The sequence below is a fragment of the Octopus bimaculoides genome, chromosome 1 (assembly GCF_001194135.2).
Source record: "Octopus bimaculoides isolate UCB-OBI-ISO-001 chromosome 1, ASM119413v2, whole genome shotgun sequence".
Lineage (NCBI taxonomy): Eukaryota > Metazoa > Mollusca > Cephalopoda > Octopoda > Octopodidae > Octopus > Octopus bimaculoides.
The window spans coordinates 20437557-20453509 of record NC_068981.1 but is presented as its reverse complement, the minus strand read 5'-3'; the positions used below and the strand labels follow the sequence as shown (position 1 = coordinate 20453509).

The window sequence follows — 15953 nt, the reverse complement described above, 5'->3', positions numbered from 1 at the left end:
ATCTTGAATCTGTTCAACTGCGCCAGCAAAAGCACCGATAATATCATGAAAACATAGGTATGGCTGCATAATTAAGAGTTGTGCTTTTCTGTTCAGTTCTATTACATGGTACATTGGGCAAGTGTCTTCTACTATGACTCTGTGATAACCAAACACTTGTGGGTGAATTTGGTTGATAGACACAATATAGAAGCCTATTGTATGTTTGTGTACATGTGAAAATATGTATGTCTGTGTATTTGTTTAAATTTGCACTTCTCTGAAAATTGCTCAGTCATATTGCTGCCATTTCCCTTGTTGAGTTGTCCACTGTTTTTGTGTCTTTCAAAACAGTGGAATAAGATATCACTTCTTTGAAAACTAAGTAAGAGTTAGCAACAGGGAAAACATCTGGTTGTAAGACAATGTCTCAATAAGGTATTTATCTAATCTATGGAAAACAGATGTAAAAATAAATGGACAAAACCAATGAAATTTTACTTATTCTGTGAATCTCTGAGCTGCACTTGTCTTGCAAATGACTTCATCTGAGGTTATATGTTGAAACCGAAGCAATTACATGGTAGAAGAATTATTTTAGTTTTCTGAATTTACTTGTCATTTATTTTTTGATAGATAATGAATGTAACAATTTTTGTGTTTTCGATGGTTAAATATAGCATAGATGTATTAAATACCATAAAAAGTATTCAACAACTCTATCATGGTAGTTACAAAATATTTCAACAGTATCAAGTTGTAAAGATATCATACTCCAAAAAGTTTAGTTGATATGTGCTTAAAAGAAGCTATAGAATTAAATGGGGTTTATAACTCTATTTTCAGTGCGACTTATGCTTGAGCAGAGCCAGACTTAGCAAACATGTTTCAATAAATAAATATTTTACCAAATATAGAACTATTTTGGCTATTATGCTGTTGGGTGTTTTACATAATTTATCACATGATCTTTTGTCAGATATGCACCAGCAACTGTACAGTAATTTGTTTATTACTATTTCTTGGATATCACTAGTAGCATATTACATATGCTATACATAAAACTGAAGTACCAATAATTTATCCAACTTCTCATTTTATTGTTTCTTAGAAGACTTATCAAACATACTTGGGAGTTGTACTTCAATTATCATCTATATGCAGCGATGAGAACTATATATATAATAAATAGACAGATATCATTATTTTCTAAACTATTTGACAATATCATTTAACTATTTGTAAAACTTGTTATTCCTAGTATATTTTTACTGAAATTTAGACACATATACTTTGAATATTGATTGTTTAAAAATCAAAACTGCCACAGAATTGAAAAATGCATCCTGTCAATGGCTAATGTGTTATTAATATTTGAAGAGAAACATTATGTCACAGATCTGTAGTATTAACTGATTATGAGGTTACTATATCTAAACATAGAAAGAATAATAGAAAGATAGGCTAAATGACTGAAAAGTAGATAAATAGACAGATTTAAATCCTGAGTTTGTTAGCTAGTGAGAGAGATAGGTACAATGAGATATATAGAGCATATTAGTCTCTTTTAGGTACAGTATTTAATTCTCAACTGAAGCATGCTATAGCACACAAATTTATCACCACACTGCTTAATGATATATTTCAGAGAAATTTTAATATGATACACCTCATTATAAACTCTATACCCATCAGCACAGCCCAAAGGTCACAACCAAAATATGTCAAGTAACACTGATCTTTGAAGGTAAAAGACATATGTTAACAATCAATCCTTACCTGGTATGATAGTAACACTAAAGTTACAGGTGGCATTGTTTCCTGTTTTGTCTATTGCTGTATAGTTAACAACTGTGGTTCCAGAAGTAAAATCTGAACCAGTTTGATGAGAGGATACCACTTTTTCTAGTTGAGTATTGTCTTCGGCAATTGGCTTTGGCCAGACCACTCGTTCAGATAATAGATTAGTCTTGATTACAATATTGTGAGGACAATAGGTAAAATGAGGGGCTTCTTTGTCTGAAACATGAAACAGAAGTGGACAAAATATTAGTGAACAGAAGTAAATGAGGGTAAACAATATACATACTCTTTTTACTCTCTCTCTTTTACTTGTTTCAGTCATTTGACTGTGGCCATGCTGGAGCACCGCCTTGTTGGAAATCCCCACACATGCATTAGAATTCATAGGCTTGGTGAAATTATCCAATGTCTTTGTGTATGTATACAGAATTCAAGCATGGTTGATGCCAGTACCGCCTGACTGGCCCTCATGCCGGTGGCACATGAAAAGCACCCACTACACTCTCGGAGTGGTTGGCATTAGGAAGGGCATCCAGCTGTAGAAGCTTCGTCAGATCAGATTGGAGCCTGGTACAGCCTTCTGGCTTGCCAGTCCTCAGTCAAACCATCCAACCCATGCCAGCATGTAAAGCGGACATTAAATGATGATGATGATGATGATGATGATGATGAGAAGGGAGTTGTAGGTATGACTAAAAACGACAAATTGGAGTTACATCACAACAATGAGAATGATAACAACTGCTGGAATGTCTTAATTTATAGGTCTGCTTGATCAGGGCTGACTTAGAATTAGTATCAATATAACAAAACAGTATCTGATCTTACCTTCAACAATGACATAAAATTCACAGGCAGCTTTTTGATTCCAACGGTCGAGAGCTGTAAAGATAACTTTTTGTCTTTCAGATTTGCCCAGCCATTTGAAGTGAAGACCATCTTCGTTATATGGAATATTTGATTTTAATACCAGACGTTTGTCCAAGTGATCAGTAGCTGTCCAGGTGACAGCAACATAGACACTGTTCTCTTGGGTAGGAAGAGCCACTGTTATAGTGTCACCATTTGGGCAGTTTCCAAATTTGGGCAGTCCTGTAAAATATACAACAAATACTGTATAATATTTTCATACATACACTCATTCAAACATATACACAATCATGCAGACACTCTTATTCAAACTCATATACACACATTCAGATATTCATAAACACCTCTTGATCATATGACAGTACCCCTTAACCATCATCAAGCAATCTCACCAACACAATCACCAACTCCAACTTTTAGATGCAGACGAACATCAAACAATCCATCCATCACTGCCAGTAGAATCTCTCTGCTTTTTTTTTTCAGATGCACAACTTTAGAGTTGTCACTGTCAATACTGGCCCAATGAAAGACAGGTCTAGATAGATTGTTGAGTTGATAGAGATGAAGTGAAATAGATGGGTGTTGTTTACAAGAGGTAAGCTGGAAAGAATCCTTATGGGCAAGGAACATGGGTACAAATTCTTCTGGATAGGTTCCTGCTTAGAGTTGGTGAAGTAGGTGTATTGTTACTGAAGAAAATCGCTGGGCAGTATAATTGAAGTAGTCAGACTAAATGAAGGAAGAATAAAGCTGTCACTAGTAAAAGTAAGCATGAAAGTGATGTTGAACTCTTCTTATGTGTCACAGTCAAAACAGATAGATGAGCAAAAGAACCATTTCTATGAGACCTTGCCAATTACCATGATATCAAGTGACAGCAGTCTTGTTGCTGTTCTTGTTTAATTCCAAGTTAGTTCTGATTAAGTAAATATGAACAAAAGTGTTCCAGCCATCATCATGTATATTTAGAACTACATTGTTCAATGTGTTCTTTTTTTAAAGATTATAGGGTGCAGTTAGAGCAAATATGGCTGCCATTTCTTGCAGGTAGAGTGACCACACAGAGACTTCCTTATTAGCTCAACAATAACCTTGATATCATGCCTGGGGTCTTTTGCAGACATCTTTTGCAACACCAAAATAGTTACTCTGATGTACATGGAAGCTATCAATGTGGTACAAGAAACGAAGAGTTGTCAATACTCTTGAAGCTGATGCAAATGTCTTGGCCATTTTCAACACTGTCTTCAGAAAACCAGCCAACCAACTGATCACTTACCACCCAAGCAAATATGGAAGCCATACAGATGTTATATTCACCAAGAAACATGATAAATACAGGTTGACGTCAATTTACAACCACAATTGGTTCCAAGTGACTGGTCGTAAGTTGATTTGGTCATAAGTTGGCCTATGTCTACATAGCTTTGTTTTATATTTTTACATTCTTAAGGTACATTCTCAGGTAAAAGTCACACACACCATTCTCTATTATACCATCATACTGGCATTAGTCTATAATTTCAGAGTCTCAAGCAGTCGTCTTATAAACAAATACGAGGCTGCCTCAATGTCTTGGTGACAAGATATTCATCCAACACTTGGGATAACCACAGTGGCGATTGATAACCAAATCTAGGGGAAGCATTTGTTAGCTGACATCACCCATAGATGGGTTAATTTCTAAGAAATTAAGCCCATTAGATTTCAACTGGACTGCTTATCATTGCTGCTGGGAGCTGGCACACCAATCGCTGTAAAGTCAATAGGTTTGTAAGTCGATGACGACCTGCAGATGGTTGTAAATACTAATTCTTAGTGGAAAATGAACCAGTCAATGTAGACCAGTAATTTGCAACATCAGGATAAGAGCCAGGTGGACAAAGTGACAGAAGGCAAACTGGAGAAGAAAGAGTAAGATGAGAGATCCCTTAGCCACATGTTAGGTCTAAAAAGTATTAGGTGATGTTTATGATAAGAAGGCAAAAACTTACAACATACATGACAACTGGGATTTTCCATGAGTCAGCTTACTGTAAGCTAGATCTGTAGATGGAGCAAGCTTTCATCCCAGCAGAGAGGGACATAGTATAGTAGATACATGGTATGGGGTGGTGGAATGATAGACTAGATAAAGCAATAAAAACTAAGAGACAATCCTGAAAAAACTGGAAGAAAGGAGGGAGCAAGGAGTAATATCAAGTTGCTAGAAGAGAATCTAGACAACAGGTTTATCGCAAGAAGTGCCAACAATTGTGAAGTGATTTGTGATGAATCAGTATCTATTCAGTGAAAAGTGCATGCATAATAATAGTGATGTACTCTTGCTCGGTGGTGTTGAGAAGAAAATGACAGAAAACTATTACAATGAGTGGTTGCTGGATGACAATAACATGTGGGAGTTACTACTTTAAATGAACCCAACAGAGTAATCTGCAACTGGGGGTTGAGAGCCATGCTGCAAAAAAGAGTCATTAAGAATATGAAGAAAAGAAATGCATTTGAAATATCAAAGATATTTGCTAAGCTATTGACAATACCTGGCAAAGTAGGACGTGTTGGTCACTCATAGTCAGTCAGTTAGGCATAGAGGTATTATCTTCAATGAGTGGCAGAGCAGCATTGCTGTCAATGATTAGAGGGCCAAGGCTAATGCTTTAGAATGAAGCAATTAGAGAGGCATCAAATTGATGTATCAAAGTATGAAAGTTGCAGAAAGATCTACAACATGACCAATTGGGATATGAATTGGTAAATCAGTTTAAATGAGATGTAAGTTGAGTTTGTGTCAGTATGAGGAACCATTGATGCTTTCTACAACAAAAGCTGTTAACCAAGTGGAAAACATATATGGCATTTTGCCATGATAGATTGCTAGCCACTAAACCTTTTTCTATTTTCTCTCCGTGTTTATTTCTGTGTTCCTTTCTGTCGAAGCATAGGCTTGAAATGTAAAAGACTTTCTCACTTCCCAAGCGTTAAACTAATACATCTATTATTGTCCAAGGTACCACATAATGGGATTAAATTTGAAGACATGTGGTTGTAAAGTGAACTTCTTAACCAACAACCATGCCTATCTCTATAATGGTAGGATACAAAGCTTTATTGCAATCTGGTAAGTGGGCATAACTGATATACAGAAAAGGGGTACGTAGGAACTCTCTATTGTATATTCAAAGTAAACTGTGGGTGTACAGAAGATGCAATGGGATCATAGGTAGGCTGACACAGAACTCTGAAATGCATTCTTCCTAGAAGCAGTTGATAGAGTAAGAGTGGGATGGAAAGAGTTCATATATGTCTATTTGCAACCAAAGATTTTTCAGAGATAAAAGGAAAGGGATCTTCAAATAAAGCTTGTGCATGAAGTGCGATAATGCAATGGTAATGAAACACGGACATTGAATATCCATGAGGATGTGCAAAGGCTGAACAGAAATGAGGTGAGCATATTTTGTAGGATGTGTAATGTTAGCATGCAGAAATGACAATGTACTGATAAGCTTAGATAAAAAAAGGGGCATCAGAGGAATATGAGATAATGTACAAGAGAAATGAGTGAACTGAGTTGGATGTAGGACACATATAGAAAATGAGAGTTGGGATAATGGAATGTCAAGCAATCCAAGTGAATGGAGCATGCAGAAGAGGAAGACTTAGAAAAATGAAAGAAATGATGAAGACTGATCTCAGAATGCTGAACCTTGTGATGAGAGATGACAATGGACTGCAACATGTGTTGGAATGTTGTGCTGGAAAAAATACATTCAATTTATGCAAACATGGTAAAATGAACAGACAATGATTATGATTCAATCAAACATATAATAGATATACTTACACATTCACATACATTTAAAACATACTTCCTCAACTCACAGACATATATGCATATGAAAGAAAATCGAACTTACATTATGTTGGGAAAATAAATGCGGTATCAATATCCATGGTGTGAATTAATAAAAAAAAAGTCCTGATTCTTTATAACAGATGACAAGGTGTAGCATTCATAACTTTTCTCAATGACATTATAGACATATGTGAAGTTGTTCTCAATTGAAACCAAAATCAAGTAAGCTGGCTTTGGTTCAATAAGAATTTCTCTACAACATTACCTACCACAATGTTAATAGTTGCCTGTCTGGACAAATGAGATTTTCTTATGTCCATTTCAGTTGCAATCAGAATTAGTCACACGATAAAAGTGAAGTGGTTGTGACATGTGATTTGAACTTGTGTAGCAGGTTTGGTGTACTGCGAACTTACATTTGTACAACAACTCCTACAATAATCTGTCTGTGATTCTACTGTTTCTGCTAGTCCACTACCCAACCCCTAGAGCAGTTATGTAAAAGAGAGTATATTACTGAAACTCATTTCACTCCTCTTGTTAGAATCAAAGACAAAGTCAATCTTGAAATGGTTAGACTCAAAAAAATTTGGTAGAAAAATTTAAACTACCTGATCTAGCTAAATGATATCTGCAACAATAATAGTATATTATTATTATTATTATATGCTTGACTTTTGCTTTGTATTTGTACAAGTTGATTCCAAGTTTCATTCACAGACCTCAAGAGACAACAAGTTAGAAGTTCAAGTTGGTATTATAACTAGGGTACCATATTGTTGGTTTTGCACAGAGTATTGTTCTAGATAGTTTTAAAAGTAATTTGATGATAAGATGATAGTGTGATCTTAAGATGACATTAAAAGGTGTTTGCTATTATGTATATTCAAAAGTACTTTTGATAATGTTCACAGATTAAAATGTTTTTGGAATGACATAGACAATATTTTACTTAGGATACAAGCAGTTCCCATGAGCACTATTTTTTGAATTTCTTTCATTTTTTTGAAATTCCTGGTATCTGAGATAGGTAACAATTAGCCCCTTTTGCTATCATCCCTGGGACACCTATGACAACAGGTATTGTTCTACTCTTCAGCTTCCACATTTTACCAATTTCTATTTCAAGATCTTTATATTTGCTCAGTTTTTGGTAGGTCTTGACAGATACACATATGTTGATTCGGACAGTCATATTGATGAGGAGGCATGCTTTTTGTCTGAAATCTTTTAGTATAATGTCTGGTCTATTTGCATCTATCTTTCTGTCAGTTTGAACAGAAAAGTTCCGAAGAAGTAAGATGTGATCATTTTCAAGCACTGGTGGTGATTTGTGTTCTCACCAGTTTTTATCATTGGGTAGGTCCAGGTCCTTGCAGACTACCCAGTGAATATACTGTGCTGTTCTATCATGCCTGCTGAGATACTCTGTAGGCACAAGAAGGCTGCACATGGAGACAACATGATCAATGGTTTTAGCCTGCTGTTTATATACATGACATGTTGGGCGACTGGCGTTCAAGACGTTTGCCTGGAAGCTTCTTGTAGGTGGGCATTGTTCCTGGGTAGATATGATAAATCATTCTGTCTCTAATTTTAAGACTGACGATGCCAAGCATTGATGGGTAAAGATTTGTCAACATCAGCATTATTAACTCTCTTTGGATATTTGCCAGTGAGAGGTTTTTCTTGCCATTTATCAGTGAGAATATCTAGGGTAGCAGTTTTAGCAAGGGTTTTCATATGCTTAGCTTTTTCTGCACTTGTTTCCAGTACATCTAATTCTGGGACTGGAAGTATTTGGAATTCATTTAGATATTTCCTTGCCTGTTTAGTTACTGAGTATGTAGTTTTCTTGTCTTCATGCTTTAAGACAAGTTTTAGCATCTAGTCATTAGAATTATTCAGATAAGTGTTCAGGCCAATTGTGGCAATTTTCATAGTCAGTTTAAGTTGTAAGAGTCTGTGGCCATCCTCTTTCCTTGGATGGTGCATTCTATTCACTATCAACAATTCTAAAATTTTTCAGTCAAGCTTACTTATTTCAGTAATTAATAACATTGAAACTGTAAGTCACGACCAGTATGGCTAAAGTATTAATCACTTTGATCTGGACTTAAATGGAAAACTGACTGATATGGCATTCCATATCCCCACACCTGATGTTTCTGTGGTTGATGTTACTTGTTGTCTTAAGAAAGGTATCACCTACAACCAAATCAAAAAAGTCATGAAGAAGGCATCAACAAGGTAAACTGAAAGGAATTCTTGACTATACAGAGGATGCTGTGGTCTCAACAGATTTACTGGGTGACACTCACAGCAGCATCTTTTATGCTGTGGCTGGCATCAGCCTAAATGACAACTTTGTCAAGTTGGTCTCCTGGTATGATAATGAAACTGGCTACTCACAACGCGTGGTTGATTTAATCATCCACACGGCCAAAGTAGCTTGATCTGAGGTCGGTCTTCTTTTCTTCTTCATATTACAATGTTAATTAAAATTTAGTCACTGAATTAATAATAATAATAATAATAATAATAATAATAATAATAATAATAATAATAATAATGTAAAAATTACCTACAACTGTTACAAAATACATGAAGTTTTGTTCTAATTTCAAACCAATACTCCAGAAAGTCCCAGCATGTACAACACTAGCCTATATCAAATATATCTGGAAACATAATAGCTTAGCGAATCTATAACTGGCTACACAGCTTCAACTCTTTTGAGAAAAAAGCTCTGTAGCAGCAGCACTCTTATCAACCTTTACCTGTCTTCAGAAAAACAAAAAATAGACAATGTGCAGATACTATGGAAATTTAGCAAACAGACAGATCACCAAATAGCACATAATAAGCCTAACATAATTTTACACGACATAAATGGCAATTGATACAGCAATACCAAATAATTGTAATGTTGTGCAGAAGCAAGCTGGAGATCTGAAGAGTTACACTGACTTAGCTGGCGTATTAAAAAGAAAGAAATGTCAGTTAAGGAATGTGTTTATAATTCCATTTGCAATTAGTACAACTGGAATGATGATACATTGACAGATTAGCTGTAAGGATAGACATAGCTGCATTCCAGAAAATGGCAAGAGGACATTTGCAAATGGCATTAGGCATTTTCACACTGCATTGGTTAGCTCTGAGCATTTTTATGGATGTCTTCCAAAATGTAGTTAATACTTTTTTGATGTAAGAAAGGAAAACACTTGATGTATTTCTAAAATCATGAATAAAAATAATAATAATAACAACAACAACAACAGTCTCAAATTTTGGCATAAGGCCAACAGTATTATGGGTAGGTGTTAGTTGATTACAACAGTCCCAGGGCTCAACAGGCACTTTATTTTATCAACCCCAAAAGGATGAAAGGCAAAGTTGACCATGGTGAAATTTGAACTCAGAATGTGAAGAGACAGAAAAAATGTTGCTAAGCATTTTGTCTGACATGCTTATGATTCTGCCCTGTGACTGCCTTGAATAATAATAATGATTTCTTTTTATTAATGATAAAGCAGACATAAATTGCTTATTGTTATTATTGAAAATATTGGGTAGCAAAATTAGTGAAAACATTGGACAACGTGCCTTGTAGTATTTAGTTATGCCCTGTCATTTTCGGTCTTCAATTTTCCCTTAGGTCAATTTTCAGGGTTGCAAAAATAGTATCATTCAAATACCAGGGCCATTATTATCATAAATATAAATAATAATAATAATCATCTCTTTATTTGCCAGAAGAGCAATGTATGAAGGGACACAGCAAGGATAATAATAATAATAATAATAATAATAATAATATTAATAATAATAACAATAATAATAATAATAGTTTCTAACTGAAGTAAATGACTTGTATTTAAATGGCATTATTTTAGCAACTCTGAAAGTTGATCTGGAAACTGAATTCAGAACATAACAGGACACAGCAATATACTACATGGCATTTGATCAATGTTTTACTGATTTGGCTACCCATTATTTTTTTGCAATGAGGATGATGATAATGCATCACCATCCTCATCATTTTGTGTCTACTTTTCATGTCAGCATAGGTTTGACGGGAGGTCACAGTTTGATTCAGTTTTTATTTGGAGCAAGTGTCTTGCTCAATCATTCCATTTTGGGAATCATTTCTATTACTGGATGCCATTTGTAACACCAATAACTCCATAGAGGGAATGGGGTGCATTTTATTGTGTCACTAGCACTAGAGAGGTTTTCAAGTCCTTAACAAGACAAAGAGTCTTATCTACCTTATGCTGTCTCTATTCATTTGCCAACTACTTTATACTGTATTGGGGTTATTTTACCATAGCAACAACACTACTGAGTTGTTTATGTCCCCTGCAAGTCTAGACAGTCTTCCCTACTTCTATATTGTTTTCATTCTTCCAAGGTAAACCCAACCAAGGAGACAACAGATCGATGACTAAGAGAATGAAATGAGAAAGAGTATGTGTAGGAACATAATTGGTAGAATCAGTGTGATAAGAGTGAGAGAATGATAAGGGAGGGAGTGATGGAAAGAGAGATAATGACGGCTACATGCAGGTTGTTGTTAAGGAGGTTGACTAGAAAACAACATGAACAGCGTGATGGTGTGGCAGTAAAACTGTGTGATGGTAAGGGAGAGTAAGTGATGGATGATGGTAAGCAAAAATGGTTGATGTCCATGATAGGTGGTATGGTGAATACAGAGTGACTGATAGGAGTAAAGAAGAATGATAGTAAGGGGTCCTGGATATAGTATAGATGTTATTAATACCAGTTTAAGAAAGAAAAGAGTATCTGTCCAGCCTGTTTGCATGTTTCTCTTTTCTGCCTCAAATTGGTTCTTATAACATTTAATACCATTTTACATTGAAAATCTTGGTTAATTCACTTTTCAAAAAGTGAAAAACAAAAATATATCAAAGAAAAGCTAACCAATATTAGCTGCTTTCTTCCTAGTTGTTATAATAGGTTCTGTTGTTGTTGACATAGTTGTTGTGGTACTAGTGGTAGGCAATGTAGTAGTAGTAGTAGTAGTAGATGTAATAGTAGTAGTAGTAACAGTAGTAGTTGGTCTGGATGTTGATGTTGTCTCAGTTTCTGGTAGAATAGAAAAGATATTTCATTACACAATAATGAAAAAAAAAAAAAAAGAAAACGAAAAAGAAGGAAAATGAAAAATGAAAAAACAAAACAAAACAATAAACAGGTAATTTTGTTGCCTGGCAACCCTGTTGTTTAGTGTATCTGTTGTTAGGCAAATCTCTTGCCTAGCAACCATGTTCCTGTTAACGATTATTTTAGCTTGATTATTTGTAGAGTTCTGTTGTAGAGTCCAAACTGAGGAATCAACAGATCAAATCCTTCTATCAACATTACACAATATTACTGGCAAAAGCTCAGTCCACTTAGCTGCAAACAGATACCATAGTACATGCATAGATCACTGCAGTAAATATTAAGGCCACTGTATAATTGACTTTTTTTTTAATATTGGCACAAGCAACAAATTTTGGAAGATGGTGTTGTTCATTAAATCAAACCCACTACTTAAATGAATGGTATTTTATTTCATTGACCACAGAAGGATGAAAGGTCAAGTTCAACCTGACAAGATTTGAGATTAGAACATAAATGGCTGTAATTAAATACCACACATCATTTTGCCCAATACTCTAATGATTCCATCAATCCACTGTATAATTAACCAGCACTTTATCACCTCGTTATATTTCTATTAAATCTTTCCAAAGTCTAATGGGAAAGGAATAAACTACACCAGTAGTCAGATTTCTCCAAAACACAACCAAAGCAGATGCTAGAGTCTTTTCTTGGATTTTTTGAATCAGAATCAGTAAATGAAGGAATTGTTACATATTTAAACTAGTGTGTTTCAAGATCTATCAGGATCTTACAGAGTCTCATGTTTGTAGAACAATGTCACCTTTTGGACAAACACAAACATACACTGGACACCAAGGTAGATGATACATGTTCTGAAAACTACAGCAAATTCTAATGAATCATTTTTTTCTTTTACTGGTTTTAGTCATTGGACTGTGGCAATACAAGAGAACAACCTTCAAAGTTTTGGTTGATTATATTGCCCCATCCAGTACTTATTTCAGAGTCTGGTATCAATCGCCATTTATCAAACCACTAAGTTAGAGGACATAAAGGGACACTACATAAATAACAACACAAGTCTTTAAATCAGTGTTAACATAAACACAGTTACAAACACATACACTTATATGATGGGCTTCCAAAGAGTTTTTGTCTACTAAATTCCACTCACAAAGTTTTAGTCAGCTGAAGGCTATAGTAGAAGACACTTGGTGGTATCAGAATGTATTATGACTTCCACTCTGGTAGTATTGAATAATGTGGCTAGGTCTGATGTGTTGAAGGAGTGGTGAGTCATATATTTACATTTGATTGACTATGTTTGTGAATTATAGATGTCAAAGAAGGGCAGACAAGAATTATTTAACAGTAACAACAACAGCAACAACAACAAGAACAACAACAGCTACAACAGAAACAAGATCAACAACAAGAAACAGCAGCAGCAGCAGTGGCAACAGCATTTATGTAAATTGTCAAAATTTGCAGAATTATCCAACACATAAGAACATGGAAGAAATATATTTATATACGTTTACGAAGAAAAAGAATTAGCCATGCTAGAGAAGAAAAGATTCTGTTTTAGAATTATATTTGAATGAATTACCTTCACAAATTCCATCTACAAGCCGAGCTGATGGACTTTTACAGAGGCAGGCCTTTGAGGCTGATATGTGCTGTGAATCTGAATCATTAGGGCATGGAAGGCAGGTACTGTTACTGATGTCAGACTTATATGTGTTGTTGGGACACTCTGCAATTAGAGACATATTATGGTGGATTGACTGTTTGGACTTAGGAAGCTATACATGGGGAGATAATTAACTCATTCTATTGAATATTCCAGTGGAGAGTAAGTGAGTGGAAATCATCGGAAACGCCAGGAGTTAATTAATGTCTTAACAGCATCAATAACAGAAACAAGTATGAAACTGAAAAGGTGTCTCAGTTATAAGTGTGAGTGGTTAGATTACTGTACAGATGTAATTCCAGGACAATGTGAAGCTGTGAGATTACAGCTCTATTTAACATTCTGGACAATGTGTAGAAGTGTAATAGGATCAGAAAAATAGATGTGTTTGATGTCCAGGATAGTGTGTAGATGTGCATTGTATCCAAGATAATGTGTAGATGTGTCTCTAGGACAATGCATAAATGTATGTTATGTTCAGGAAAATGCATTGAAGTATTTCTAGTACAATGTATAAATGTGTATCCATAACAATGTGTTGTAATTAATACCTAGGATAATGTATAGATGCTTGCCCAGGACAAAGTAGTCTAAGACAAGTCCCTAGAATTTTGCTTGTTCAGGGCAGACCTCTGGTAAATCAACAACTTAGAATCTTCACATTGACATTATCTGATAATCCAGCCAAGACTTTTATTTTATAGAATTTAAAGATGTTGAAGACAAGAACTGTGAAAGGTCAATGACATTAAAGACTGGCAACAGAGACAACATATCAAGTACCGTAGGAACACTTCTACATCAATTTACTCAACAGAACGAAACTTGATTTGTGACAAAGGGAATGTAGTCTGAAGGACAAGCTACTATTGTTATGTTAAAGATCATGTATAATGTTTGATAAGATATATCTCAGTGTACATACTGTAGCTATTTTTGTAACAACATGACAACATTGAATGAGTGCATGAGTATGTGTGTGCATATGTATTTGTCAGTGAATACACACAGGAATCCAACCTGAAGACACAACATTGAAGTGTTCAATTCCCAGATACACTCAATAAGTTTTATAATGGAATTTTTCTCTCTTAAATTTCACTACACCTCTTACACAAGGATTTGAACAATTTTGATATAGGTACCAAACAGAAATATCAACATAACAAGGAGGAGTTGTGTATGAGTGTGTAATATTCCTTTTTATCATACTGCAAGGAATATTACTGGTTGTTTAGGGGACAAGAAACACTGAGACTGAAAATATTAATCAGGTAAAGTTTGGAACACAAAGACACAGGTAAAAGTCTCTGTCAGTAACAATAAATGAAAAGGTGTCATTGTAGGAGGTTGAATAATGGTTTAATTCTTTGAGGAGTAGAAAGTATAATTACCCTTTGACGCAGTAACCAGACAAATAACTTATTTTTTAATCTTTTTCTATGCCCTGTTAAAGAGAAAGAGCCTGATATGCTAAACTTTGACTCACATAAACTCAATTGAAAATTTTATTATTTACATAACCGATATTAAATAATCTGTTATTAAAATACGTTTCACAATCTTTATCAAAGTTTCATTAAATTTGAAACATATAGTGTTATTTGGCTGTTTTTTTTTTTAATATTTATTTATCAGTTAAAGTTTACTTAAACCAAACCCCAGTTAACACTCTTGTTTAGTCCTTGGGTGACATTAGCATCAAGAACAGGCATCTGATGCGAAATCTACCTTCTTCTCTCCCACCAGTCTTAAGAGCTTTGTAAAAGAATTGTTGGCACTGACGTTGCCCCTATGGTTAAGCTATGATGAATAAAAACCCTGCTGAGAGAACTTTCCACAGAAGACAGAAGACTCGTTAGATTGAATGAAGAAGAGTTGTTTCCCTTGTTAGTAAAGTTTGATTCGAAATACCTTTGCACACTTCTCCGTTTCCTTGGAAACCAGCAGCGCACACGCATTCGTAATGCAGAGTTGGTATAAGACGAGCGCAAAATGAATGCTCAGGGCATCCTTCGGGGCACATGGCTTCGTCAGACTGTTCCCAGGGATTGTCCACTGAAAACACACAGACAAGACAATCAGTTATGAAGACAATAACTATATTACTTTAGTCTAAAAACAAAATTTCGGAATTATATAAACACAAGAATTTCATGGACAACAATAACTACAACAATAATAACTTTAAGCATCGCGATAAAACAATAGTATCAACTGTAGAGAATTAATGTCATAAATCATGTTAAGAAAATATATAGTGAATGTTTCAGTAATTTACAGTAATTAAACCAGTAAAGGTTATTTGGTCTAAGGGGAATAATCGTAATAAAGGTTGTTCAGTAGTTGTTTCTCAAGGCAGGAGGAACAAACCCCCACAAGGGTTAGGGTTAGGGTTAGGGTTAATTCCAAATGAAGCAGAAGTAACAAGTGAATTAAACTTGCAGTAAAGTCTTAATTAAAACCTCCGATATATATATATCTTTCTGTATTCCCGAGCGTTAAACTAATACATCCTTTTGTTGTTTACACCACCTGTCCTCGTCTGTTGTTGTTTTTTTTCGTAAATTCTCCCATATATATATATATATATATATATATATATATATA

At 34.9% G+C, this 15953-nt stretch overlaps 1 protein-coding gene across 2 annotated transcripts in view; it reads right to left on the bottom strand.

Moving 5' to 3' along the window:
* Positions 1-15953, bottom strand: part of LOC106873594 (low-density lipoprotein receptor-related protein 6) — a 699058-nt gene that overhangs the window by 10552 nt on the left and 672553 nt on the right. Inside the window, exons 19-23 of one of the 2 annotated variants that reach the window (XM_052965587.1) lie at positions 15258-15401; positions 13260-13406; positions 11462-11626; positions 2611-2874; positions 1759-1998 (exon numbers count right to left, since the gene is read on the bottom strand). In XM_052965587.1, the coding sequence (XP_052821547.1) occupies positions 1759-1998; positions 2611-2874; positions 11462-11626; positions 13260-13406; positions 15258-15401 (960 nt within the window). The remainder of the gene's footprint in view (positions 1-1758; positions 1999-2610; positions 2875-11461; positions 11627-13259; positions 13407-15257; positions 15402-15953) is intronic. The other variant, XM_052965592.1, reaches the window with a different exon arrangement.